We start from the raw sequence: 26,947 nt of genomic DNA on the forward strand, positions 1-26,947 counted from the left end.
TGTTTCTATTTACATTTATCTCAAGATGTCCTCTAAATCCTCTGTGATTCCTACCTCACCCTTTTGCTTATTAAGAGTGTGTTGTTTCATTTCAATAGATTTGAGAATATTGATTTCCTCTTCTGTTACTGATTTCTAGTTTTATTTTACAAAGAGCTTCATCAGCTCCCTGCTTGAATAGTCCTTCTAGTAAGTTGCCTGCTCACTCAGCCTGTGCTATACAAAAGGTTATCTAACTAACTGGTTTCTATAATTGCCTGGGAAGACATGTGGTCAACGTGGCCTAGCACAGAGGTCCGTATCCTAATACCCAGAACCTGTGAACAGTTTTCTCTAACACAGCCAAGGAGATTTTGCAGAAGTGGTTATGAATCTTGATGTGGGATTATTTTAGATTATCAAAATGGCCCCAACATAGTCTCAAGAGTCTTTGTAAGAAGGAGGCAGGAAAGCCAAAGTTAGAAAAGGAGAAGTGGGAATAGAGGCAAGAATTTGATATGTTAGAATATGGGAACTATGAGTAAAGGAATGTGGACAGCTTCTAGATTTTGGAAAAGCAGGGAAGAGATCTCCGGAAGAAAGGCATCATGATTGACCCTTGGTGTTAGCCCAACAACACTAATTTTGGATTCCTGATCCCAGAATTTTAAGATACTACATTTATACAGTTTTCAGGCACTAAATGTTTAATAATTTGTTACAACAGCATTTGGAAACTAATATAATGTGATTTCAGAATGGGAAAAAAATCCCAGAGATTTAAAACGTTGTGTTACTTCTCATTTAAACTACCTGTTCCTTGTGTATTGGAGGCTCTGCCATCACTGTCACTCAAGTATCCAGACAAAGGAAGGGACCTCAGCATGGGATTTGCATGTGAAAGAGGAAAGTTGGTCCACAGAGGTTCTTGAAGTTAAATGCACAGCCCAGAAAATACATGTTCCCTTCAGCTCACACACAGTGGTCTAATGAAGTCTCGTGGTCCTGCTGAATGCCAGGGATCAGAAAGTACAAACTTTCATGAGGCTAGAAAGTGGACACCCAGAGACTTTTGGTGAAGTATGATGCTTCCAGAGTGTTGAGGCGCTCAGACCTGGTGTGCCACACCACTGTGTCTCTCTGTGCCTTAGTTTCCTCATTTCGGATAGGGTCTCACCTTATAAGCTCATTTTGAGGGCTGCATGCATGTACATGCAACATGCCGAGTCACGTCCCACTCACGGGGTGCACTCAGTCAATGAGCTGTTGTGGATCAACCCTTGAGGAAACATGCAGGATCACATAAGGATGGATAAATGACTGCTTTGTTTCCCCTCCAGGTGTGGCAGGTGAGGCAGAGCTGCAGGTGATCCAGCCTGAGAAGTCAGTGTCTGTTGTGGCTGGAGAGACAGTCACTCTGCGCTGCACCCTGACCTCCCTGATCCCTGTTGGGAAGGTTGAGTGGTTCAGGGGGACCGGGCCAGGCCGGGAGTTGATCTTCCATTACAAAGGAGGCCACTTCCCCCGAGTAACAAATGTTTCAGACTCTACAAAGAGGAACAACATGGACTTTTCCATCCGCATCAGTAATACCACCCCAGCAGACACGGGAACCTACTATTGTGTGAAGTTCCAGAAAGGAAACCCCGATGTGGAGTTGAAGTCTGGACCAGGCACCCTGGTCACCGTGAGTGGTGGGTATGGCATGACATCCTTCTTCCCCTGGTTGTGACAAGTCAATAAGAATGCCCTCCATTGTCTAGGCAACCGCTAAGAATCAGGTGTTGTAGTGGGTGCCCCTGATTTCAGCCCCTTCCACAGATCAGAGAAGTTGAGGTCTAGAGATGTTATGCTATTTGCTCAAAGTGCCCAGTGGGAAAATAGTGGGAAAATCTAGAATCGCAGGCTGAGGGCTCCGCAGCTCTTACCTTTTCCAATCCTGACCAGCCCTCTGGTTCCAGGGATAAGGGAATGAAAGTCTGAGTGACTCACCCAATCACAAAATCTGACCTCAACCCTGGCTCCAGAGAGCACTCCCCTCAATGTATCACTGTTCTCTTTACTCAGCACTTATTGAGCACCTGTTGTGTGCAGGCTCTGCTCTGGGTGCTGGGGAAGCAGCAGGGAACAAAACAGGCAAGAGCTTCTCTCTCATGAAGCTTAAGTTCCCTTCCCTTCCAGTGACAATAAATGCCCCCTTGGCAGAGAGGCGGGTCAATGTCTTTCTTTCAGCTTCAGAAAAATCACAGTGAGAAGAGGCACAGGCTCAATGTTTACTCTGACATCTCACTTTGGAAATGATGCCAGAGTTTGGGCATATGTTGTGAGTCTGTAAAGAAAGCTTCATGCAATTCGAGTTCTAAATCACAAAATAGTGACTTAATCTCCCCACAGCCCCTGGACAGAGACAGGGAAGGTAGCTTCATCCTGATGGTGCAAGTATTACAGAACTTCCCAATGGCACATCCCCTGAGGACGACTGGGGGGCATCTTCTGGAGGGTGTTTTAGGTCCCTTGAGCAAGAGTTCCTATTCTAAACTCAGTTCTTGGGACCCCACGTCTTCCCTCTGTTGCTGTGGCATCAGCAAGTCTTGGCAGCCAGAAGGACCCTTCCCCATAATTGCTTGCAGTGCAGAAACTCAGAGGAAAAGGAGGATGGTGTCACTGTCGGGCAGGGAAAGTGGGACACTTGCTCAGTTGTGGACAAGAAGCCTGGAGGCCACAGGAAGTCCCTAGGGATGCAGTAAGGGGTCGGAGTAACCTCTTTGTACCCAGATGAAAATAGTTTGGTTCCTTGGTGAGGTATAGACAGAGACTATCCAGGGGGGTTCTCTCACAAAGTTGTCTTCATTTTTACAGATAAGGAAATCATAGGGAAAAATTTCCAGAGCCAAGCTCTGCACAGGGGCAAGCAGCTCCATTTACTAGGGCTTGAGGAGAATATTCACAGGGGGATTCAACATTATAATGAGGTTGACTTAATTGTAGGTCACTTTCTGATTCATCTGCTCCTTTCATCTGCATTTCTGTGTTAAATTCCAAACAACTGCATCATTGCCTCACTTGCCCCTCACTGCAACCCCAGGGAAAGAGAAATGCCCGCTGTCCCATTTCACAAGTGGGGGAGCCTTGCTGTGCCATGGCCACACCTCTGGTCAGCCAACCAGCCTGGTTATGGCTTCCATGGGGTCCTGCTCCGCCCCTGCTTCCTCTGTAAGAAAGCTGCACAGGCTCTCTGAGGTTTCCAGAATGGGAGGGAGGAACCTTGGATACCAAGAGTGAGAGCCATCAGAAATGTCCTTCCTGTGCCCAGATTGGTGGAAAGTCACCTGGCAGAGGACAGAAGGGACTCTGAGCTCAGGCCTGGAACTGCACCTGAGCCCCTGGGCCCAAATCCCAGTTCAGCTCTGGAACCTCGTGTCCTCCTCTGTTGATGAGGAGATGACACTGCCCTCCTCACACTATCAGGAGGGCTGAGGCTTCTCCACAGTGTCACACACGTATGGTTAGTGCTGATGACCACAGTCATGCTTACTGTTCATTGATGCTCCTCTTGTAGCCAAACCCTCTCCCCCCGTGGTGTCCGGCCCCACGGCCAGGGCCACGCCTCAGCAGACAGTGAACTTCACCTGCAAGTCTCATGGCTTCTCCCCCAGAAACATCACTCTGAGATGGTTCAAAAACGGGAATGAACTGACAGCCTCTCAGACCATTGTGTACCCAGATGAAGACAAAGCTTCCTACAGCATCTCTAGCACAACCAAGCTGGTGCTGGCCCCGGGGGACGTTCGCTCCCAGGTCATCTGCGAGGTGGCCCACGTGACCCTGCAGGGGGGCCCTCCTCTTCGTGGGACTGCCAACTTGTCTGAGACCCTTCGAGGTAGACGCCCCTCACCTTCAGCCCAAGCCCAGGTTCCCCCCAAGCCTAGGAGCCTGCCCCTCCCCTACTCTCTACTCTTGGCCTTCCATTGCCTGGAGTCTGACTCCTCACAGGCCCTCCCAGTCACCCTGCACCTACATGTACAGTCACCTACAGTCACCTCCCCTGTTTCCATGGCAGATGCCTAGTAGACACCTACCACGTGCCGAGCACTGTGCTAGGCAGTCTCATTTACTTTACCATAGCGCTTCCAATTATTGAGCACCTGCTGTAATCCAAGCCACCGCGTGCTTGGTGATTTCATTTAATTTGCTACAGTTATTCTATTCCAACTGCCTGCCAGGGGCTGTGTGTCTTGATTTCACTCATTCTTGCCCTAATAGGAGCTATCGGTCCTTGAGCACCTACTGTGTGCTGGCACTGTACTTAGGGGTGTCATTCATATGTGAAGACTGCCCTCAGTATTTGAGCACCAGCTGCATGCCTGGCAGTGTTCTGGGTGATTCCCTTGCTGTGTGGTGGGAGCTAAGTTTTCAGCCCCTCCCCTGTGATCTGTTTGTTCCATAAGGTCAGAGCTTCTGCTCTGTGCTGTTTCAGTTCCGCCCACCTTGGAGGTTTCCCAGCACCCCACGGCAAGGGACCAGATCTATGTCATTTGCCAAGTGGAGGAGTTCTACCCTCAGCGCCTACAGCTGACCTGGTTGGAGAATGGAAACGTGTCTCGAACAGAAACTCCCTCAGTGGCCTCCAACCTCCTAGAGAACAAGGATGGGACCTTTAACTGGACGAGCTGGCTCCTGGTGAATTCATCCACCCACAGGGAAGATGTGGTGTTCACCTGCCAGGTGCAGCATGACGGGCAGCCTGCAGACACCAAAAACTATACCCTTGTGGCCTCTGCCTCCCAAAAGGACCAGAAAACACAGAAAACCCAAGGTGAGGTCTCAGTGAGCTTATTCCTAGCACCCTCCCCTTTGCTCCTTACCACAGTGATTAAGTCACTGTGCCAGGCCAGCCACCTCGTCCCCCAGTTCTTTCTCACCTAAGGGTGGTCTCTACCCTTCTAGAACTTTCCATCATTACCAATGCAAGTATCTGTACCAGCCTCTCTGAAATCCTGGAAGGTAGCCCTGGGGACCTGGAGTTTTAAGTTTTAGGTGACCATGGGTAGTCACAGCATGGGCCTCCTCTCTCTCACGATTTGGGACAACAGGGCATCAATAATCATGATCGCTTACAGCACATTTACTTTATGTCCAGTTCTTTTCTGATCTCCTTTCCTGCTTCAACCAACCCTGTGACCTTGGAATTTTCAGAAGGGACTCAGGGAGCAAAGTGGGACAGATGGTAAAGATTTCTTGCCCTTAGACTAGGTGATGAGAAAAACGATTGAAAGGAAACTGGAGTTCCTAAAACAGGTCAGAGACTTGTACAACAAACATGTGTTCATTATAGCAGCAGGGCATTGACTCAAGGGCGTAGAGAGTCCCCTTTCCATGATCAGAATATTTCTTATTTCTCTCTCCTGTAACATCAGGAGGAGGTTGATCCAGGTTTCCAGAAGTCTGCTCTGGAGTCCCTCTCAAAGGCCCATGATCCTTCTAACATGCCCTATGGCATTGTCTTCACTGCTCAGTCAGCACTGGGTCATCGAGTGTCCATGTTCTTGCTGGCTCTGAGAGTAGAGAGAGGTAGGTTGGGGACACCTAATGATTTCCCTTAATACGAGAGGTATGCAGAAGTTGCATCGTTGTGTCCAGTAATGACCTAGTCATGGGTGCACATCCAGTTGCAAATGGAGTTCATAATGGTGTGGTCGTGTGATTAATGACATTGGTTTTTCTACAAAAGCAATACCGTTACACACCTTGGACAATTAAGAATAATTCCCTAATATCACCTCAAATGGTGTATGTATTCATATTTTCCTCATTTCTTCTATAAGTTTATTTTGCACATCGAACTTGGTTTTAATTCATCTGTAAATACTTCGAGGAATTTTCCTGTGAAACCCCTGGGCCTCCACAATTCTTTCTTTGTTTTGAAAAGAATCTGAATAGCTAAGGCTACTCAAATTCTTCATTTCATATTGTTTGCTTGTGCCAGGCTGTGCTTTTGAGGAATTTGGTCCTTTTCCTTTCCGGTGTCAAGGTTCTGCCCATAGATTGCTCGTAATGTTACCTTGTTATCCTTGATGTCTGTGGTGATACCTCGTTTCATTCCTGATACTGCAAGTATGTCATTTGTCTCTTTTTTTGTTGTCAGAATTGTTAGAAGTTTTTCATTTTATTGAGCTTTTCAAAGAACCCGCTTTTGTTTCAGTGATTTTTCTCTATTGTTTCTCTTTCCAATTTCATTGCTTTTTCCCCTCATTTTTCTTGTTTGAGTTTATTTTGCTTCTTTTCATTTTTTGAAATGGGAACTGGTATTATTGAGTATAGACTTTTCTTAGTGCGAATGCCACTCTTGGGCCTCCTTCTGTGCTGGTGGAGTCAGGAATGTGGAGCCAGGGTACCTGGAGCCGTGTTCTTCCTCCAGTCCAGGGCACCCATCGTGCCTGCATTCCTCTTCCATCTCCAGGGCCCTCCTATGCTTGGACCTCATGTGATTTCCAGAGGTCAGGCTTGTACTAAACCAGGAGAGCAGGGAGAGAGAACTCTACATAATCATGTCTGGTCTACCTGGGTTGGGTTTTTGTCTTTGGTCTTGCCCGAGGCTCAGACCAAGGCTGTTACTTCTTATACTTCCAGTGGTCTGGAACTGACAAGTTTCCTGTGTGCTAAGGATCGAAATGGATATTGGGGTTGTCTGGCTTGGCCTTCTGGGCGCAAGTACGATATGCCTATGTGTCCCTGATGTACAAGGGTGCCACCTCCCCTGGACATCCCAAGGCAGTGACCACTGCCATCACAGGACCAACGAGTGTGGTGTAAGGATGCATATCTTTTTGTTCATGTTTATGGTACTGAGGAATTTTACAATACTTCTAGCTTAAAAGAGCTCCCTTCTCTCAGCATAGCATGACCAGGTATGTTCCTAGGGCTTGGGGTTGGTTGGCTGGTTCGGAGAGTAGGAGAGAGGTTCTGAGTCCTCTGATCTTTCTAGTACTTTGTGAGGAACCCAAGTTTGCCTCCTCCATTGTTCTTTCTTCTCTTCATCACTCAATTTGGAAACAGCACTTCTTTCTTCTTTTTTGCCTTTGCCCCCCACAAATTATGCATTTTCATCAAGCCTCTCCCCTTTATTCACATTTGTTGGCCTAAAATGTCCCTACCCCCCTGTATTAGGTTCCTATTACTGCTATAATAGTTAGCAAGTGAATAGTGGCTTGAACACAAATTTATTTCGTCCATTTCTAGAGATGGGATGGCAGGGCTGTGTTCTTTCAGGGGACTCTGGGGGAGAGCGGGCGTCCTTGCTGTTCCAGCTTCTAGAGGCAGCCACACTCTTCGGCAGAGGCCCCCACACACTCTGACCTCTGCTGTGGTCGTCATGCATCCTGCTCCCACTCTCTTGCCTCCTTCTTTCACTTGTAAGGATCTCTGTGATTAAGTTGGCTCGGCTCAGGTACTCCAAGATAAACCCACTCAAAACCCTAGCTAATTTCCACACAGTCTTTCTTGCCATTTAAGGTACCAATTGTTCCCAGACTCTAGGGGTTCTGGGCCAGCCCTCTTAGGTCAAGCATACTTGGAAACCCCCTCTGTGTCCTGATCTGCAGGACACATTTCCAATATTTTTCTACTTTTAGCTGTATTTTATATGGGAGTGGCATTTCTAAATACCTCTCAGGCTCCTTGGCTAGCTACCCTTGTCTGCTGCACTTGCCCTTTCCTGAGCAAGTGAGCGTGAGAGGGCAACATGTAAAGAGTAGTGCATTTGGATTTGGTGGCTTTCCCTTTTTTCTCCCAGAGATTTTGCAGTTTGGGCATTGTTCTCCAAGGACTACTGAGAGCCAATTTTCCATAGTATTTAGTGTCCTTTTGTTGTGTTTTCTTTGGGTTCAGAGTCTGTGTTTGGAGATGAGTAGCCAAGCTGCTACTTTGTCCTCAGCAGACACAAGTGTCCTGAGGGTTTTGAGTGCCTTGGCCCGGAAGTCCTTATCCCACATCTCCGTATCAATCTCCCATATTTCCCCCAATACGTTCCCTGTTCTGGCACAGCAGGTGCCCTGTAGCTGTAGACTTCGATCCTCTTTGTAGCACTGATGCTCTTAGGATTATGTTGAACCCAATCATGTCCTCAGCTTTTCTTCCCTTTGCCTGTAGGAGGTAAGAGTCTACAATGTTGCCCAGAAGTTCTGACTTTCCCAAGAACCTTTCACGTGTGATCAGTCGGACTTGGCTTTCTTTTGTTTTAGTTTTTTTCATCAGCTTTCTCTTTGCATTGTCCTTTTCCAAAGAGTTGATGCCCAGTAACATCCACCCAATCCCATAGTTCTCATAATTACCAACTCATTTCCAGAATTCCAGGGCACTCCCCTCCTATGCTTACACCTTCCGGGGTCACCACAGTGAGGTTCCAGCAGTGACAATAGCAGAGCAAGCTGGTACCTACCTTACTCTACCTCCTGCCAGGACTGAGGCCCTCTTGGCCAGCCAGTTGATAGAGATCCTGGTCCAAATGTGCACTTTAGAGCTGGCTTTCCAGACCCCTCCCAGACAAGATCCACATGTCATGTGTCCTGGGAAGCAAACTCCAAGATGCTAAGAGAAGGGGTAAAGCTCACTCTGAAATGCTGCCCAATCCATATGTGTGAGAGAGGGAAGGAGACAGGACTGGCAAAGGGAGATGTTGAACACAATCTAGCACAGCAAGACGGGGAGCTCAGAGAGAGTTGGCAATCGGGATGCTCTTTGTGAGTTGTTTTAACTGGAGTGAAGAGGCTAGTGTCCACTTAGCCTCCACTTCTTCAGTCCTCTACTTCAAGGTGCCTGCTAGAAGCAGGTGCAAAAGTGGGCAATGCAGCTCTTTCTACTGAAAGAACACTAGGTCGGGACCCAGTTGTGACCTACCATCCTCCAGCACCCAAGGGCAAATATGGTGTGTTCTCAACAGCTTCCTTTTTTCTATTTTAAAAAAATTTATGGGGATCCCTGGGTGGCGCAGGGGTTTGGCGCCTGCCTTTGGCCCAGGGCGCGATCCTGGAGACCCGGGTTCGAATCCCACTTGGGCTCCCGGTGCATGGAGCCTGCTTCTCCCTCTGCCTGTGTCTCTGCCTCTCTCTCTCTCTGTGTGACTATTATAAATAAAAAATTTAAAAAAAATTAAAAAAAATGAATAAAAATAAAAAAATTTATGTATTTATTCATGAGAGACACACACACACACAGAGGCAGAGACACAGGCAGAGGGAGTAGTGTACCAGCAAAAGCCAGTCATTGTGAAAAGGCAAATATAAAGTTGTGCTTCCTGACCCAAGCTCTATGTCCACAGAAACAGAGCAGCTGGTGTAGGTACTGGGGTCCAGGTGGGCTGGATGGTGTTTAAATGCCCTCCTAAGCATTAGACTCCATTTCCTTCCCTCCCCAGGAGGTTTCAAGAGATCAGGCCACCTTGAGGCCTCCCTCAGCACATGAGAACTTGAGGTCATCAAGCCCCACACATGGAGCAAAGCAGGGCAGCCTTCACCTTGTTCATGACACCTGTCCTCACTCTACTCAAGGCTGGGCTGACATTTGTTTTTATTACCCTGGTATTGAACTTGTCCTGGCCCAAGGACAAGGTCTCAGAGTTATCCCATGAGACACCAATGAGGGAATGCCTGGGATTTCTCACTTTTCTGTGACCCTCCTTCAACTATGAGCTTATTCCCTCTTCAGAAAGAGGATATGTGACCTGACCCATGGTGTTTAAGGACTAGGTTAGTAAACCACACTTACAGGTTACTGAGCCCCATTCTCTCCACTCCTTCCCTCAAGAAGGACTTTGAGGGAAATATCCTGAGAAAGGTGAGAAGATAAGGAACATCTTACTCTGAATTCTGCCTCAACTTGAGTGCACGGGCGATTCATGACTTTCAGAGTGTTGATGGGGCCCAGGCGACCCAGATGGAATAATTGGAGGCCCCACAGAATGGACTCCACGGTGCCCCTTCTTCTGCTTTTTCAAGATCTTATTTATTTACTCATGAGAGACACACAGAGAGGCTGAGACATAGGCAGAGGGAGAAGCAGGCTCCCTGCAGGGAAGCTGTTGCAAGACTCGATCCCAGGACTCTGGGATCATGCCCTGAGCCAAAGGCGGATGCTCAACCACTGAGCCACCCAGGTGCCACTCAGGTGCCATATTAAAGAGGGTGCTCCTTAATATGGTGCCTTATATCCCTTCATTTCCAGACCCAGATTCCTGCCAAGCCCCAGGTTTCCCAGCCTTGGTGAGGTTCCCCATTGTGTCTTGAATAGAAATGAATTCCATCCTGGTCTGATGAAGAGAAATGATTCTCCTTCTTCTGCCTCCATGTCCTACTCCTCAATCCCAGTGTCTGCTCCACTGCTGACAGCCCTCCTCCTGAGCCCAAAGCTGCTGCTGCTCATCACTGTCTCTGCCATCTATGCCCACAGGAAGCAAGGACCTAACTGTAAGTTTGGGTCAGGGAAGGCAGGCCAAGGTCAGTCCCAGTAGGATCCAGGTCAGGAAGAGGGGCAGCCCACAGAGCACAGAGGGTCAGCACCCATCTGGAGTAAAGAGCAGGTGACACACGTCCCTTGATGCCCTCAGAAATCTCAGGGACCCTCCAGGAGGTTCCCAATCCCAGGGAGTGTGTGTGTGTGGGGGGCTGTAGTTGGTGGTTGAGGTTCAAGGCCATCAAGAGTGTGCACAGAGTCCTAGAGATTCTGGGAAGGGAGTGGGCAGAGGGCCTGAGTGAGGGGCAGCTGGGTGCAAGGAATCCCTTGGAGACCATCCCTAGATTATCGAGCAGAGCTTCTAAGGATACAAGGAGTCTGCTTCTAGGAGATGCTGATAGATGCCAGATAGTTGCTCTGAGGAGGGCTCCTGGCTGACCCTCTGTGGGACAGACTGGATGGGATTGGGAAGGGGGGTGAGAACCTGGGGGAGAGCCTGAGGTGGCAGTGTCCTATATCAGGGGCTGCCTGACCTCCCACAACAGGTGCCCCAGGAGGAAAATAGCACCAAGGACATAGCAGACACGTGGGGAACATTTCTGGAATGATGAGCAGATAATTAAATGTGGACATGGATCCCACACCTCCTTCCTCCTCCCCTGCCACACGCCACCATCAGTGTCTGCTGCCTCCTTCCTTCCCTGAGAGGCCCAGCCTAAGAGAAGGAACAACTAGACGCTTCCACAATTCTGCTCCATATGCATTGCTTCCCCCAGACGCCAGCCTACCCACAGATCTTGCGGCTCCTTCTCACAGTCCTTCTGCCCTCAGCACTGGGTCTTCATCCCTGGGCCTGAGCAGGATCCATGGGAACTTGCTCTGGGGACTTATGTAAGGACATATGTCTGGAATATGAGGAACAGTTCACATCTACACATATCAGGCATCTCAACCATCTCCTGGGGACTGTGGCCATGAACTACACAGTCATGTCCATACTCTCAGGACGTATTCCTGCCAAGCCCCAGATTTCCCAGCCTTGGTGAGGTTCCCCATTGTGTCTTGAACAGAAATGAATTCCATCCTGGTCTTATGAAGAGAAATGATTCTCCTTCTTCTGCCTCCATGTCCTATTCCTCAATCCCAGAGAGAAAATTCCTTCCTCCCAGTGATTGAAAGGTTAGCTCTTCTGTCACCTTCAGCCATCCCAACCCCACTGCTCATGTACACCAGCTGGCAGTCCAGGAGGCCGGAGCCATCCTTGATATCCTTTCATTATATACCACATTCAATTCTGCCTTTGGAATTCTAAGTCCCAATGTTAAACAATCTACTCCCAGAAAGGAAAAGAACCTGATTTGTAGTGCTTATGGACATCTGTGGTGTCAACACTCCGACGTGGCCAATGACAAGCTGCCAGCACTTTCACAATTAGCTCACAAAACTCTCAGGAGTGAGTGTAAGCCTCCTCCCACACACCAGTGAGCTCTACCCAGAGTCTGCACACTGTTCCCTCCCAGGGCTGCTTGCTCCCTGATCCTGGCCACCAGCATCTGTTCCTGGACCATTGCTTCCTCTCTAGCAGGCCCTCTAGTTTCAGCCACAGTGATTCCTTAAAAATGGAAGTCAAAGTATATGTCTCCTCTGTTTCCTCCCCCTAAGGATCTGCATGACCGTCTCTCCCTCTTTCAAGTTCTGCTGACATGTCACTTTATTTAAAGCCCCTTACATAAACCACCCTTATAAAATATCAATTCCTTTCTCTTGCTCTGTGTTCTGATAGATCATAGCTGAATTGAATTGTTTCCCTAGAACTTATGGTCAGCGGACATGATAAATGGAGGCCGAATAAATAAATAAATAAGTAAATAAGTAAATAAATAAATAAATAAATAAATAAATAATAAAAAATAAAATAAAAAAATAAATGGAGGCCAGTGCTCATTTTGTTGGAGATTGCGGGACAGAAACAATCACTGTTTGGCTGAAACATGCAACGTTAACTCAGTAATCAACGGGCAAAATAATGATTCTTCTGTGACCTTCACAAATGTTTTTCAAAACATAGAAAAACTCTTTAGCTATCTATTGTGAAAGTTATAGGGAAATTAAAAAACAATAAAACTATTGTTTACTTGATATACGGTCATTTGAAACATTAGCAACACTGAAAAGGCTTGTGTTTTATTTTTTGTAAAGACCTATCAAGAGTAGTTTGCACAGTGCTTGTATTCTTCTGACCTCACACTTGACAATATAGAGTCAGCATCTGAGTTATCTCACTCTGTTCTCAATGGGATCAGCTTCCAACATTCCAACTCTTGCACTTTCTTTTTATTTTTTTTAATTGTTTTTTAACTCTTGCACTTTCAATGTTGTGAAATCTTTACAGTATTAATTTAATTATTTGCTGGTGTCACTTCCTTGGGACATTTTCACACATCGCCCCTGCTTCAACCACCACTCTCCTGTTTCACGGGGTAAGTTTGCCTTCATTCTGTTCCTTAGGCTGCATATCCACACACTGGGGACCAGCATCCCTGTCACCATTCCCATGGTAGCTAGGCCTTTATGAGCTCCACTCACATTCAACGTGAACTTCACCTGCAGCCTCATCTCTTCTTGTTTCTCCATTGCACTCTCAGCTTTGTGCCAATTCCCTTTTGTCATTTTTTCCACCTTTATGCAATGTCGCTGTAGTTCATTGCTGAGAGAACAGAGCACAACACAACAGCCTGTGCTGCTGTGTGTGGTAAAATAAGTAACGGAGTCACAGAGATGAACCATTACAGTCTTTGAAAGATGTGATGCTTACTTATCGTGATGAGCATTTGCTAGTTACATAGGGATTTGTGGCCTGAGGAAGAAGCAGCAGTAAAGTTTGTACTTCATGCCGTTGCTCATGGTAAATTCCTTGTGGTCAATAAAACTTGAAATGTGTGTTTGGGGACTAAGTGGTTTTTTTTTTTTTTTAAGATTTTATTTATTTATTCATGAAAGACACAAAGGAGAGAGAGAGGCAGAGATACAGGCAGAGGGAGAAGCAGGGTCTATGCAGGTAACCTGATGTGGAACTTCATCCGGGGACTCCAGGATCACGCCCTGGGCCAAAGGCAGGCACTAAACCACTGAGCCACCCAGGGATTCCCGGGACTAATGTTCTTTAACTGACTTGTGCAACTGACATTCGTGCACTTCAGCACCATGCAGTATGAGAATTCCTGTGTGTATTTGTCTCTTCCTCAAATAGGATGTCAACTCTGACAGAGAAGGGACCATACCTGTGTCCTTGGTTCCCAGAACAATGACTGCCATGTGTTAGGCCATCACATTTTTAAAAAACATATTGGTGAATACTTCATGGAAGATATCAGTGTCTACTAGATGTCAGATTATAAAATAATATTTCACTTCATTCAATCAACTGGTGCATGTACCTAAAACCTTTTCATTAAATACTACTCCCTCTTCTTTGTGTTGAAAAATTCTACCAGAACATCATATCCTCCAGAAATAAGCAAGTGGATTTCCAAAAAAACACAATAGCCCACTGATTGGAATACGTCAAATGAGTACAAGAACCTCCTGGAAGAGCTCCCGATGGCCAAAGTGCAACAGTTTGAGCAACAAATAAGTAAAGCAGTATATCCGGTTCTGCTATGGTCTGAATGTTTGAGTCCTCACAAAATTCAAGTGTTAGAATATTCAAGCCCACATGCTGCTGTCAGAAGGTGGGGCCTCTGGATAGTAAGTAGGTCATGAGGATCCACCCTCATGAGTGGTATTAGCCCTTTTAAAAGAGACCCCATGGGGTGCCTGGGTGGCTCAGAGGTTAAGCATCTGCCTTTGGCTCAGGTCCTGATCCCAGGTCCTGGGATCGAGTCCCACATTGGAATCCTAATAAGGAGCATCTTCTCCTACTCCCTGACTCTGTCCCTTTCTGTCTGTGTCTGTCATGAATAAATAAATAAAATCTTTTAAAAATAAATGAATGAATAAATGAATAAATAAATAAATAAATAAATAAATAAATAAATAAATAGGACCCCAGCCCCTTCAGCCATGTGAGGACAAAATGAAAAACCTAGAGGCCCACTCCCAAGCAGGCTGACTCCCTGATCTCAGGTTCCAGCCTCCACAAGAGTGAGCAGGAACTTTCTTTTGTTATAAGCCACCTAGTCTGGGATATTTTGTTATAGCTCCCTCTAAGACCGATTACAGTCCCACATACAAAATAAATATCTTTAAGCCCAAATTGGTATAAATTAATAATTGAGTAAATAGATAAGTTGAAGAGAAGAAATAATGTCCTGTGCAGAAAGGTCCCAGATGATTTACGTAGATACTTTACCCTAAGGACAGGAAGCCTAACCGTCCACTCCTGAAGGGTGGGCTGGTTGTGGTGACTCTTCTAAAAAGGATAGCATGGAAAAGTGGAAAAAGGAGTAACTACAGAGAGGACACTTGACAAATAGAGTTCAGCCACATGATCATGAGTTCACCGACAGCCACGAGCCATGGCCACAGTGTGCACCCTGGATATAATGTCATGAAAGCAGCACTTTTCCTCTGTGACCTTCCTCCCCAAACCCGTCACCCCAGTCTGCTTATGAGGAAAGCATCTGACAAATTGCAGAGAGACATTCCATGAGATACCTGAGCAGGACTGCTCTAACTGTCAGGCCATCACCAACAAGGAAAGGCAGATAAGCTGTCAGAGCTGAGAGCAATCTAAAGAAAAAAGACAAGAAAATGTCATGTGGTAACCTGCATGGAATTCTGAAAGACAAAAGGTCATTGGGGTAAAAACTAAATAAATGTTTGCTGGGCTGAGTATCTGTGTCTCCCCAAAGTTCAAATGTTGAATTCTAAAATGCAGTGTGATGGGATTTGAAAGTGAGATCATTGATGGGTGTTGAGGTCATGAGGATAGAGTCCTCACGAAGGGGATCATTGCCCTTATGAAGAGAGGCCAGGCAACCAGCTTGCCCCATCCACCAGGTGAGAATACAGGTAATCAGCAGTCTACAACCACAAGCCCAACCATCACAGCCCAACCATCCTGGCACCCTGATCTCAGACTTCCAGCCTCCAGGTCTGTGAGAAATAAGTTCCTGTTGTTTCAAGGCATCCGGTTTAGGGTGCTATGTTATAGCAGCCCAAGCTAAGAAAAAATCTGAATAAACTATGCCCTTTGGTTAATAGTAATGTACCAATTTTTGGTTCACTAATTATCACAGGTGCACCATATTTCCATTAGATGCTAATAAGAGGGAAACTGTGTGCAGTTATATATGGAACTCTGTGTGATTGTCATAATTTTTGTGTAAATGTAAATTGTTCCAAAATAGGAACTATTAAAAACTGTCATCATCCTGTCCTCAGCTGGATCTCGCCTCTTGCACCTCATTGGGGGAAAACACAAGACAATGTGTGTTGGGGAGACTTCTGTGTTTTTATACCCAGGGTTTTTTGGTTGGTTGGTTTCTTTGTTTAAAGATTTCCATTTATTTATTCGTGAGAGACAAAGAGAGAGGCAGAGACACAGGCAGAGGGAGAAACAGACTCTCTGAAGGAGCAGATCGTGAGGCTCCATCCCAAACCCTGGGATCAGGCCCTGAGCCAAAGGCAGACTGCTCAACTGCTGAGCCACCCAGGCGTCCCCATAGCCAGGTTTCATTTCACTTCACAGTCTGAGGTCCTTCTCCTCCTTTCTCTGTCCACTGCCAGAGCTCACTCCAGAGCCAAGCACTCAGAGATCCCAAAAGAAGCTGCTCCTCGGTCCTCTATGACATTCCCCTAAATATTTCCAGTTTGTAAAGCCCATGTTAGACCAAGCGGGGTCAGCACACTCTGAGCCTCTGTGTGAGGTGGGAGGGCTGTAAGACCTCATGGGAGGAGAAGTGAAGTTAAACCATATCCTGAGCCCAAGGAACTGAAGTGGAAGGGGCTCAGCAGAGGGTGGTGAGTGCTATGACGAACCAGACCTCAGGAGATGGCCCTGAGCTGTCAGCCCTCTTGGGATGGCCTCAGCTGAGGAAAGCCACAATGCCAAGGTCATGCCTGGGAACCTGCCACATCCAGTGGCTCATCAACATGGGGATGTAAAGGTCCAGCCCTCTCACCCCAGTTCAGGACAACTTTAAAGGAACATCTTAGTACCAGAGATCCGTGGGAGATCAGCTGAAGTTTTCTTTGGGACTTCACTGCCACCCACTTCTTCTGAACAATCTCGCTCCCTTCTCCTCACTACCATGTTGGATTCTAGTGTTTTCCCTGAAAATGACCTGCTTGCTAATATTCATGTCAGCACGTTTCCCAGGAAACCTGATGGGGAGTAGAGAGGCTGTGGTGGGTACCAGAAAGAGTAGGGTGTCATTTTATCCCCTGGGGCCAAGCCAATCATGGAAGGATGGGCTTTTTAACGTACCACATACCACATACCTTATATCATATACCATATGCCACATACCAAATCCACATGCCATTTACAATATGCCTCTACCATATATCACCCACTATATGGCATAAACAATACACCAGATACCACATACCACACACCACACACCACAGACCATATACCAAACAATCTAACTATGCAAGAACAATGAGAACCCACAAAAATGTTTATGCAAGAATGGGATGTCCTCAGATCTGTGTGTTGGAAAAGCACCCTGGATGAAGTAGAAAGAAGAGCAACAGCGGGCAAAGGAGTTAGGGATAGCTTATCAGGAAGTAATAGTTTTCATTCAGGCAGAAGATGATGTGGAAATGGGGACATAGATTCTAGAGGTGTTTAGGAGGTAAAATTAATAGGGGCTGGTAGGAGAGAGATGAGGGTGTAGAACATGGGTCCCTTCTTGGTTTGACCAAATGGTTACAAGTTGTGCCAAACACTGAACAGGGGCTAAGCGGAGAAGAGAAAGTCCAAGTGCAGACTATGAACACAGTTTTGAGTATTAGAGCTATACAAATGAACATTTCAAGGTCAAAGTTTACACAGCTCAGCCACCAAGAAGTGCATTCAAGGTTTGAACCTTAACTGCTTCTGTTTGCAAAGCCAGTGCTCTTGGCTGTGAAGGCACTAAAAATCCCAGGCTCTAAAGAGTTAAGAGTCTAATGGAAGGTGTGAGGTCTGCTAGAGAAGTATTACATGGCAGGTTTCCTGAAAGCTGGGGTAAGATCCTGCCCAGCTCTCAGCAGGGCTAATCCAGCATGGACTTCCTCATTCCAGAACAATGTGATAGGATGGTGTCATAAGTGGAGGAGGGGACTCTTGTCATCTCCCATAGGCAGTTTGGGACTGTTCTGCTTTCTCCTCTTGTTCTAACACCTCTCCTGGCCCTAACATTCTGTCGATCCCTAGAGGATGTGGGGCTAACAAAGAAGCAAAGCGAAATAGCCTTAGCGGTCAGTGCTGACAATGCACTCGTGGATATTAAAGGTTCACTAGCTGAGTGTGGGCTGAGAGGCCCGGGACACAACCTTTGTGCTTGGATTGAGCCCGTTCCGGAGGTGAGAGAAGGAGGCCAACATGCTGGTTCTCCTCTCTTTCTGAGAGCTTTTCTTCTGTCCTCCACTCAGCTTCTTCCAGAGCTACCCCCTACCGGCACAGATAGAATAGGCAGCCCTCACCTTCCAGGCGTGTTTCTAGGTGCATTGCTTTTGCTCCTGCACAGTGGTCTCACGCTCCCTGTAGCACCCTCAATTCTATAAACCACAAATTATCACCATCGCCAAAAGTCTAACCTCTTTCCCACATCATGTCTACCTCTACAGCAGCAGGGGTGTGGGTTGGGGAGATCTCAGATGGGATGAGGCTCAGCAATAAGCATAAGTTCATGGGTGTCATGCCCTTAACTCTGGAGACCCCAAACATTTCAAGCAGCATCTTCTCAGCTTGTGGCCGCCTTGCCTGTCCCTTGATAATCTCAAAGAAAAAGTGTTAAAGTCCCGTGGTCTTTCCTCTCATCACAGTCCCCTTCTTCTGACATCACAGAGGCAGGGAGTATCTTCTCTCTTCAGAGCACAGAGTCCTGGGCCTCCCATGACAACACTCAGACAGGAAGGCTCTAAGACCATGATGAAGCCTGTCCCTGGCTCTGCATCTGCCCACCTCTGCCATCCCTGCTGCTGACTCTGCTGCTGGAATTCCCCAGTGAGTGGAACTTCAGATGTGTGTGGTGGGGACACCCTTATGCCTGTTTACTCTGTTCTCACCAGTTTACCTAGAATTTCTTGGAGGAGAATTTCTCTGTCTGAGCCCGAATTGATAGAACTAGGTTGGAATAGCTCTTGGCTCAGAAAATCTCCCAGTGGCTGTGTGGAACAGTCCACACCATTATGTTCAAGGAAAGACACTCCTCTATGGTCACAAGCCTGAGCACAGCACATTTTAGAGTTCTCATCCCCCGCCCCCCGCCCCCAGGGTTACATAGGAACAAAAAAATCTGTCCTTTAATTTTTTACCACCACACAGATGCTACCTCTCAATGGACAACAAATGTGGGAAAATATGAAATTATAAAGCAAGAAAAGAATCCTTAATGTTCCATCTAAACATAATCACTGTGAAAATTTGCAGAGGTTTGCATGCTAATGGAACACTGGCCAGAAGTGGTCACTAGGGGTCTCTCTGGGTCAGTGATGGAAGCTGAACACTGCAGGCTCTCCAACAGAACTTAAGGTTCTGACTCTACTTGCTGAAAAAGCTAAACAAGCATGTGGAATCTCTTCCCCAAGGCCATTGGTTCATGTTGCAGAGGCTTTGAGTCCCAACTGCCAGAGCAGATGGCTTGAGAGGTGCACATCTGATGGAAGAGGACGCCAAAACCATTTTCTGAGTATAAGGAAGGAGTAAGAAAGCTTGGATAGTTTTTGAACGAGTAAAATATATGAGACATCTAGACCCCTTGCAAAATGTTAGTAAACCTTTGCAGAAGACTTAGTACCAATTTTATACAATCTTCCAGAAAATAGAAGAGGATGACACATTCCTTATTCATTTGTTGGGTCTATTATTACCTTGATAGCAAAACCAGATTGAATGTACATTAAAAAAGATAACTACAGACGTATATCTCTCATGATTCTACATGCAAGGATTTTCAACATAATGCTAGCAAATAGAATTTCAGAATGTAAAGTTCTATACCGTGGTATTTAATCCTAGGAAGGATTTATTCACGCATGGAAGACTGTTTCACTGCTTATAAATCAATTATTGTAATCTATCACATCAACAGGTTAAAAAAGAAAACTACATGATAATATCAGTTGATGCAGAAAAAGCCTTTGACAAATCCAAAACGTATTCATGATGCAAACTCTCAGCCAACTGGAAATAGCAGAGAATTTCCTCAACTTGATGAAAAACATCTGCAGAATGTCCCACACCTTTCATTGCACTTAGTGGTAAATGTCTGAATGGCTTTTTTCCCCCTAAGGTAAGGAATGAGGGAGGTTTTTCATTCTCACAACTCATATTCAACACAGTACTAGAAGTTATAGGAGAACAAGGGAGAAGAAGAAAGGAAGAGAAGGGAAGAAACGGAGGGGAAAGGAATCTAAACTGAGAAGGTAGAAATTTTTTAAAAGGAAGAAATAAAACTTCCTTATTTGCAGATGAAAATCTCAGAGGATCTGCTTTTTAAGAAACTCTTTAAGTTGATAAGTGAGATCAGCAAGGGTCCAAGATCAACATACAAAAATCAATTGTGCTTCTATATACTAAAAACACATATGATCATTTTCATTAGCATGCAAAAAAGGAGAAATACTCAGGTATTAATCTCATATAATATGTATAAGACCTAAATAAGAATGCTAGAAAACTGACGAAACAATCAAAGAAGAACTAAAGAAATAGAGCTACATCCCATGTTCAGGGATAGAAAGACTCAATATTGTCAGGGTATCCATACTTTCCAAGTTGACCTAGGGATTAAAAGCAATCTCGATCAAAATACCTGAAAAGTACTTTATGTATAGTAACAAACTGATTCTAAAGTTTATATAGAGAAATTAAAGATCCAGAATAGCCAACTCAATGTTGGGGAAGAATAAACTAGAAGATTGACATGATTCCACTATAAGACTTACTAGGGAACTCCAGGAATCAAAAAAGTGGCATTGGTGAGGGACTAGACACACAAAGCAAAGCAAGAGAATAGAAAGTCCAGAAATAGACCCACATAAATACAGCCAACTGATCTTTCGGGAAGTACCAAGATAGTCTTTAACAAATGTTGATGGAGCTACTGGACATGTGAACATACGTGAAAACAAATTGACTCCAGACACAGACCTCCTAACAGCCTTCATAAAAGTAACTCAAATGTAGACATGAAACTATAAAAATATCTAGAGGATATCTTGGAATAAAATCTAGATGACCTTTGATATGGATTGTTTTAATGGATTGACTTCATAGTTTAAAGTAGATTTAGGTTCACACCAGAATTGAGCAGAATGTGCAGATTTCCCGTAGGACTCCCCACCTCCACACATCACAGCTGCTGCCATTATCAATATCCTCCACCAGGGGTACATTTCTTACAAATGATGAACCTCCTACACTGATAGGTCCTTAACATCCAATGTCCACAGTTCACATTATGATTCACTCTTGGTATTGTAGAGTCTGTGGGTTTGGACAAGTTTGTCCTGTAATTCACTACAAATTATCCTATTAGGGCACAGAGTAGTTTCACTTCCCCAAAAATCCTCTGTGCTCTGCCTATTTATCTCTCTCTACCCTAATCCCTGGCAATCACTGACATATTACTGTCTCCAAAGTTTTGCCATTTCCAGAACGTCATATAGTTGGGATGATGCAGGCTTTTCCTTTAATTAACAATAAGCATTTAAGGTTCTTCCTCATCTTTTCAAGGCCTAATAGGTCATTTCTTTATAGCACTGGGTAATATTCCACTGTCTGGTGTACAATCACAATTTCTTTATGCACTCTTTATTGAAGGTCATTTTGGTTGCTTTCAAACTTGGCAAGTATAACTAAAGCTGTCTTGTACTGTGAGGGGGAACCTGTTACAGGCCTCTCTCCCAGCCTCTGGTAGCCCCAGAAAAGGCCTTCTTCCTGTGTCTTTACATCATCTTCCTTCCGTCTGTGCATGAGAGCTAAGCTAACCTACGCCTGAACTCCTGGTCCACAGGAACTATGAAATAATATGTGTTTCCGTAAACCACTAAGTTTGTAGTAATGTGTTGTTCAGCAAGTCCCCTTGTTTATATAATGTCTACTATGCTCCAAGCCATCCCCCTGTTATGATGCAGAAGGTATGTACCATCTTCCTCTTTGTACATTGGTCTCCTTCCCCTCCTGCCATATGGCAACCCAATTTGTAATTTTCATATATTGGTGCCAGGATATGTTACTAAGAGTATGTAGTGAGTCCCCACCTTGACCTAACCAGGCCGTCAGACATTGGGCCAAGACAAAGAACATGAGAAATGAAGCAAAACTTCTTTCCAGGAATTTCAGTAAACAGTTCCAGGTGAATTAGCCTGAGAGTTTCATCAATACTATTCATTCTTTCATCCGTGCATTCCTGCATCCAACCATGCATCAAGCATGGACTCAATTCACTTTCATTCTGCTATGCATTTACTTAATGGGTACCTGAATCTTCCTCTGAGGTGGACCTCCCACAGATGACCCATCTTCAAGGAACTCCCAGGCTCCCACAGTGGACATCCTCAAGTAGGAGTCTGCTCTCTCTAATCTGTATCATTTCCCTGTTCAGTGACAGTGTCCCAGTCATCACCCTCCTTGGATTGGTGGCTATCTGCCACGTGCAGAGACTCTATCCAGAGAGTGTGCATCTCAGTTGGTTAGAGAACTGTCCTACATTCAAGGGAACTGAGCAACTCACATCCAAGGAGAATAGTGATGGGCACTACACCTTGGGAAGCTTGCATTTGGTGAATGTGTCAGGCCAGGAGTCTGAGCGGGTGCTCACCTGTAGGGTGCAACATGAAGTACAATCTCCCATCCAGGCCAACCTCATACTGTCCACAGCACCCCATGGCACATACAAGCCCACTGGAAGCCCAGTTAAGCTCACCTCTACTGCTGAGCTCCTGGTTCACCTTGTCTCCTGAGTGGAGTGAGGTATTTAAACTCAGAGAGCCCCCCATTTGATGTCTCCTGTTGCCCATTGGGATGCCTGTTCTTTTCTTTGTAGCTTTGTTTCTGGGCTTCAAGGTGCTGCTGGTGATGAGCTTCATAGTCACCTACATCTGCAGGCGACAGAACCTGTAACAGGTGATTTGGAGGTAGGCCTTAGTGCCTAGAGAGAGAAGTCATGTCACCATCATGGGCTGTCCAAAGGAGTCCAAAGTGAGCCCACTATTTCACACAGTACACCAGGGGGATCTAGCTTCAAGTGAAGGTTGGGAAGCTCTTGTTTTCTCTAAATGTTGTTGGAAATCTCAGAGGCTTCCAGCTCTCATGCATCCTACAGTGCCCTTGGGTCTGAAGATTTTTAAATGAAGTCCCTTGGAGTCCTGGGTGGGGATCCCAGTTGTGGAGTTGGGATGAAGGTCAAAGCTTTGATCTTCAAAGTCCAAGAGTGCCCTCATATAATTTTATATATCTCAGGATTCATAGGACTTATCTTTGGAATGATTAAGGAAAGTATTACTAAGACTATGAATGGAGCCCACTAAGCGACTGCAAGGCTCTGACTAGTGGGAAAGATAAATGTGGGTGTGAAAGAGCTCAAACTGAGACAGAGGGGCTGGGGTGAGGTGAGTTGGCGTCTTTTTTCTGATCTGCACCATGAGTCCAGTTTTGCAGAGTGCCTGCCACATGGTAGGTGCTCAAGAGGTATTTGGGGAATTAATACAAGAATGAATGAATGAGTGCATGATTTTCCCGACTGCTCCTGCATGCTCTGCAATCCATTGCCTCCCACTCTGTCCAAGAAGCTCACGCGGGGGCGGGGGGTGGGGGGAGAAGCTGCCAGTCTTAACTCCTACCCTGGACACGATCCCTTCCTCACATCTCTGATGTTCCTTCTCTCTGAGCTTCAGAGCTGCATGGAGGATGGACTTTGATCTGTGGGACCCAGAGATGTCTGAATCCTGATGGACTGAGCTTCAAACTGGCCCTACCTCTGTCTTAAAGGAGAATCAAGTGGGTCAAGAAAACAAGGTTTCCATTCTGCTCCTGATCAGGAACAACCCTTAATTTTCAGAGCACATTTGACTTTTGTTTTTTATTTTTTTAATGTTAATTCCAGTGTAGTTACCATACAGTGTTATATTAGTTTTAGGTGTACAATACAGTGATTCAATAATTCTATACATTACTCAATGCGCATCCTGTTAGGTGTAATGTTAATCTCCTTCACCAATCACCCATTCCCACACCCGATCTCCTCTGGTGACCATCAGTTTGTTCCCTATAGTCAAGCTTGTCAAGCTTCTGTTTTTTGGTTTGAGATTTTTTAACCTTTTGTTTTGTTTCTTCAATTCCACATATAAGGGAAATTAGATGGTGTTTTTCTTTCTCTGAGTGACTTATTTCACTCAGCATTGCACTCTCTAGCTCCAACCATGTTGTTGCAAATGGCAAGATTTCATCCTTTTCAAGCTGAGTGATACAGCATTATATGTGTATAATTATATGGCATATATATACACACATATCACGTCTGTATGTATATGTATATGTGTATGTGTATGTATATGTATATGTATACACACACACATACACCACCATTTTTATCCATTCATCTACAATGGTCACTTAGACTGCTTCCATATTTTGAATGAGCACATTTTACTTTTCGACAGAAGTTCCGCAAGTAAGATTTTAATTTAACATCGATCTATTTTGAAATGTCTACATGGAAAGCATTTTTCAGTTCCGAAATATAGAGAAATAGAATAAAAATCCTCAGTCCTACCACCGGATCTATGCCAAATATTAACATTTAGCCGTGATGTTCCGTTTCTTTTGAAAACACTGAGTGAATTTAGAGTTTCTCATTCTCCCTTTTTTTATTGGAGTTTGACTTTCCAACATATAGTATAACACCCAGTGCGCATCCCATCCAGTGCTCCCCTCAGTGCCCATCACCCAGTCACCCCATCCCCCTACCCACCTCCTTTCCACCACCCCTCGTTCATTTCCCAAAGTTAGGAGCCTCTCATGTCACCCTCACTGTCACCCTCACTGATTTTTCTCACTCATTTTCTCTTCTTTCCCCTATAATCCCTTTCACTATTTTTTATATTCCCCGTATGAGTGTAACCATAGAATGTTTGTCCTTCTCCGATTGACTTATTTCACTCAGCATAATACCCTCCAGTTCCATCCACGTCGAAGGAAATGGTGGGTATTCGTCATTTCTAATGGCTGAGGAATATTCCATTGTATACATAGACCGCATCTTCTTTATCCATTCATCTCCTGATGGACCCCGAGACTCCTTCCACAGTTTAGCTATTGTGGATATTGCTGCTATGTGTCTGTTTTTGTGCCAGTACCACAATGTCTTGATGACCACAGCATTGTAGTACAACTCGTAAACAGCATTGTGATGCCCCTGGCTCTGGTTTTCTTTTTCAATATTCCCCTGGCTATTCAGGGTCTTGTTGGATTCCAGACAGATTTTAAGATGATTTGTTCCAACTCACTGAAGAAAGTCCATGGTATTTTGATAGGGATTGCATTGAACATGTAAATTGCCATGGGTAGTATAGATATTTTGGCAATATTAATTCTTCCAATCCATGAGCATGGCCATCTCTTTGTGTCTTCCTCAATTTCTTTCAGAAGTTTTCTGCAATTTTTAGGGTATAGATCCCTTACCTCTTTGGTTGTGTTTGTTACTAGGTACCTTATGGTTTTGGGTGCAATTATAAATGGGACTGATTCCTTAATTTCTCTTTTTGCAGTCTCATTGTTAGTGTATAGAAATGCCATTGATTTCTGGGCATTGATTTTGTATCCTGCCACACTGCCGAATTGTTGTATGAGTTCTAGCAATCTTGGGGTGGAAACTTTTGGGTTTTAATATGCAGTATCATGTCATCTGTGAAGAGGGAGAGTTTGACCTCTTCTTAGCCAATTTGAATGCCTTTTATTTCTTTTTGTTGTCTGATTGCTGAGGCTAGGACTTCTAGTACTATGTTGAATAACAGTGGGGAAAGGGGAAAGCCTCTCAGTTTTTCCCCACCGAGAATGATATTTCCTGTGGGCTTTTCATAGATGCCTCTTAAGATACTGAGAGATGTTCCCTCTATCTCTACACTCTGAAGAGTTTTTTTTTTTTTTGAAGTTAGAGGTATGTTTTAATATTGCAACCAAGTTTTTTCTTTGCTTTCCTTCTTCTTTTTCTTTTCTTTTCCAAATTGATAGACGTTTTATTATTATTATTATTATTTATTTATTTTTTATTAATTTATTTTTTTATTGGTGTTCAATTTGCCAACATAACGAATAACATCCAGTGCTCATCCCATCAAGTGCCCCCCTCAGTGCCCAACACCCAGTTACCTCCACCCCCCACTCACCTCCCCTTCTGACACCCCTAGTTCGTTTCCCAGAGTTAGGAGTCTCCTGTTCTGTCTCCCTTTCTTATATTTCCCACTTATTTTTTCTCCTTTCTCCTTTATTCCCTTTCACTATTTTGTATATTCCCCGCATGAGTGTAACCATATAATGTTTGTCCTTCTCTGAATGACTTATTTCACTCAGCATTATACCCTCCAGTTCCATTCACGTCGAAGAAAATGTTGTGTATTTGTCATTTCTAATGGCTGAGTAATATTCCAATGTATACATAAACCACATCTTCTTTATCCATTCATCTTTCGATGGACACCGAGGCTCCTTCCACAGTTTGGCTATTGTGGACATTGCTGCTATGAACATCGGGGTGCAGGTGTCCCAGCGTTTCATTGCATCTGTATCTTTCGGGTAAATCCCCAGCAGTGCAATTGCTGAGTCGTAGGGCAGATCTATTTTTAACTCTTTGAGGAACCTCCACACAGTTTTCCAGAGGGGCTGCACCAGTTCACATTCCCACCAACAGTGCAAGAGGGTTCCCCTTTCTCCACATCCTCTCCAACAATTGAGGTTTCCTACCTTGTTAATTTTCCCCATTCTCACTGGTGTCAGGTGGTATCTCATTGTGGTTTTGATTTGTATTTCCCTGATGGCAAGTGATGCAAAGCATTTTCTCATGTGCTTGTTCGCCATGTCTATGTCTTCCTCTGTGAGATTTCTGTTCATATGTGAGATTTCTGTTCATTCTCTGAAGAGTTTTGATCAGGAATGGATTCTGTGTTTCTTCAAATACTTTCTCTGCATCTATTGAGAGGATCATATGGTTCTTGTTTTTTCTCTTGTTGATGTTTTCTATCATGTTGATTGTTTTATGAGTGTTGAACCAACCTTGCATCCGAGGGATGAATCATCCCTGGTGATGATCATGGTGAATCATCTTAACGTACTGTTGGATCCTATTGGTTAGTATCTTGTTGAGAATTT

At 45.0% G+C, this 26,947-nt stretch overlaps 2 protein-coding genes and 1 long non-coding RNA gene across 35 annotated transcripts in view; 2 read left to right on the forward strand and 1 right to left on the reverse strand.

Annotated features, from left to right (window-relative positions):
• LOC140618212 (signal-regulatory protein beta-1-like) overlaps window positions 1-15,809 on the forward strand; it is a 30,020-nt gene extending 14,211 nt beyond the window's left edge. The window contains exons 2-7 of one of the 9 annotated variants that reach the window (XR_012018396.1): window positions 1,320-1,673; window positions 3,539-3,859; window positions 4,457-4,795; window positions 5,397-5,550; window positions 10,341-10,439; window positions 13,920-15,809. Coding sequence is in view for 2 of the 9 variants with exons in the window: in XM_072800334.1 (XP_072656435.1) it covers window positions 1,320-1,673; window positions 3,539-3,859; window positions 4,457-4,795; window positions 10,341-10,439; window positions 10,971-10,990 (1,133 nt within the window). In the remaining 7 variants the exon portion in view is untranslated. Of the gene's footprint in view, window positions 1-1,319; window positions 1,674-3,538; window positions 3,860-4,456; window positions 4,796-5,396; window positions 5,551-10,197; window positions 10,236-10,263; window positions 10,440-10,970; window positions 13,366-13,919 lie in introns of those variants that run through there. The other 8 variants (XR_012018391.1, XR_012018394.1, XR_012018395.1 and 5 more) reach the window with 8 other exon arrangements.
• Window positions 12,589-18,354, reverse strand: LOC140618216 (uncharacterized). 2 transcript variants are annotated; one of them, XR_012018416.1, is made up of 3 exons: window positions 18,175-18,354; window positions 15,082-15,156; window positions 12,589-13,282 (listed from the first exon to the last, which is right to left on the reverse strand). It is a non-coding gene; the product is annotated as an uncharacterized lncRNA (long non-coding RNA). The 2 variants fall into 2 exon arrangements; XR_012018415.1 differs by having other exon boundaries at window positions 12,589-15,156.
• Window positions 18,349-26,947, forward strand: part of LOC140618214 (signal-regulatory protein beta-1-like) — a 58,077-nt gene continuing 49,478 nt past the window's right edge. For 2 of the 24 annotated variants that reach the window (XR_012018408.1, XM_072800339.1), the window contains exons 1-3: window positions 18,407-18,583; window positions 22,629-22,719; window positions 23,473-23,581. The gene's annotated coding sequence lies outside the window, so the exon portion shown is untranslated. Of the gene's footprint in view, window positions 18,584-18,904; window positions 20,827-22,628; window positions 22,784-23,472; window positions 23,600-26,947 lie in introns of those variants that run through there. The other 22 variants (XR_012018404.1, XR_012018405.1, XM_072800338.1 and 19 more) reach the window with 21 other exon arrangements.

This window comes from Canis lupus, chromosome 26 (assembly GCF_048164855.1).
Source record: "Canis lupus baileyi chromosome 26, mCanLup2.hap1, whole genome shotgun sequence".
NCBI classification, from domain to species: Eukaryota; Metazoa; Chordata; class Mammalia; order Carnivora; family Canidae; genus Canis; species Canis lupus.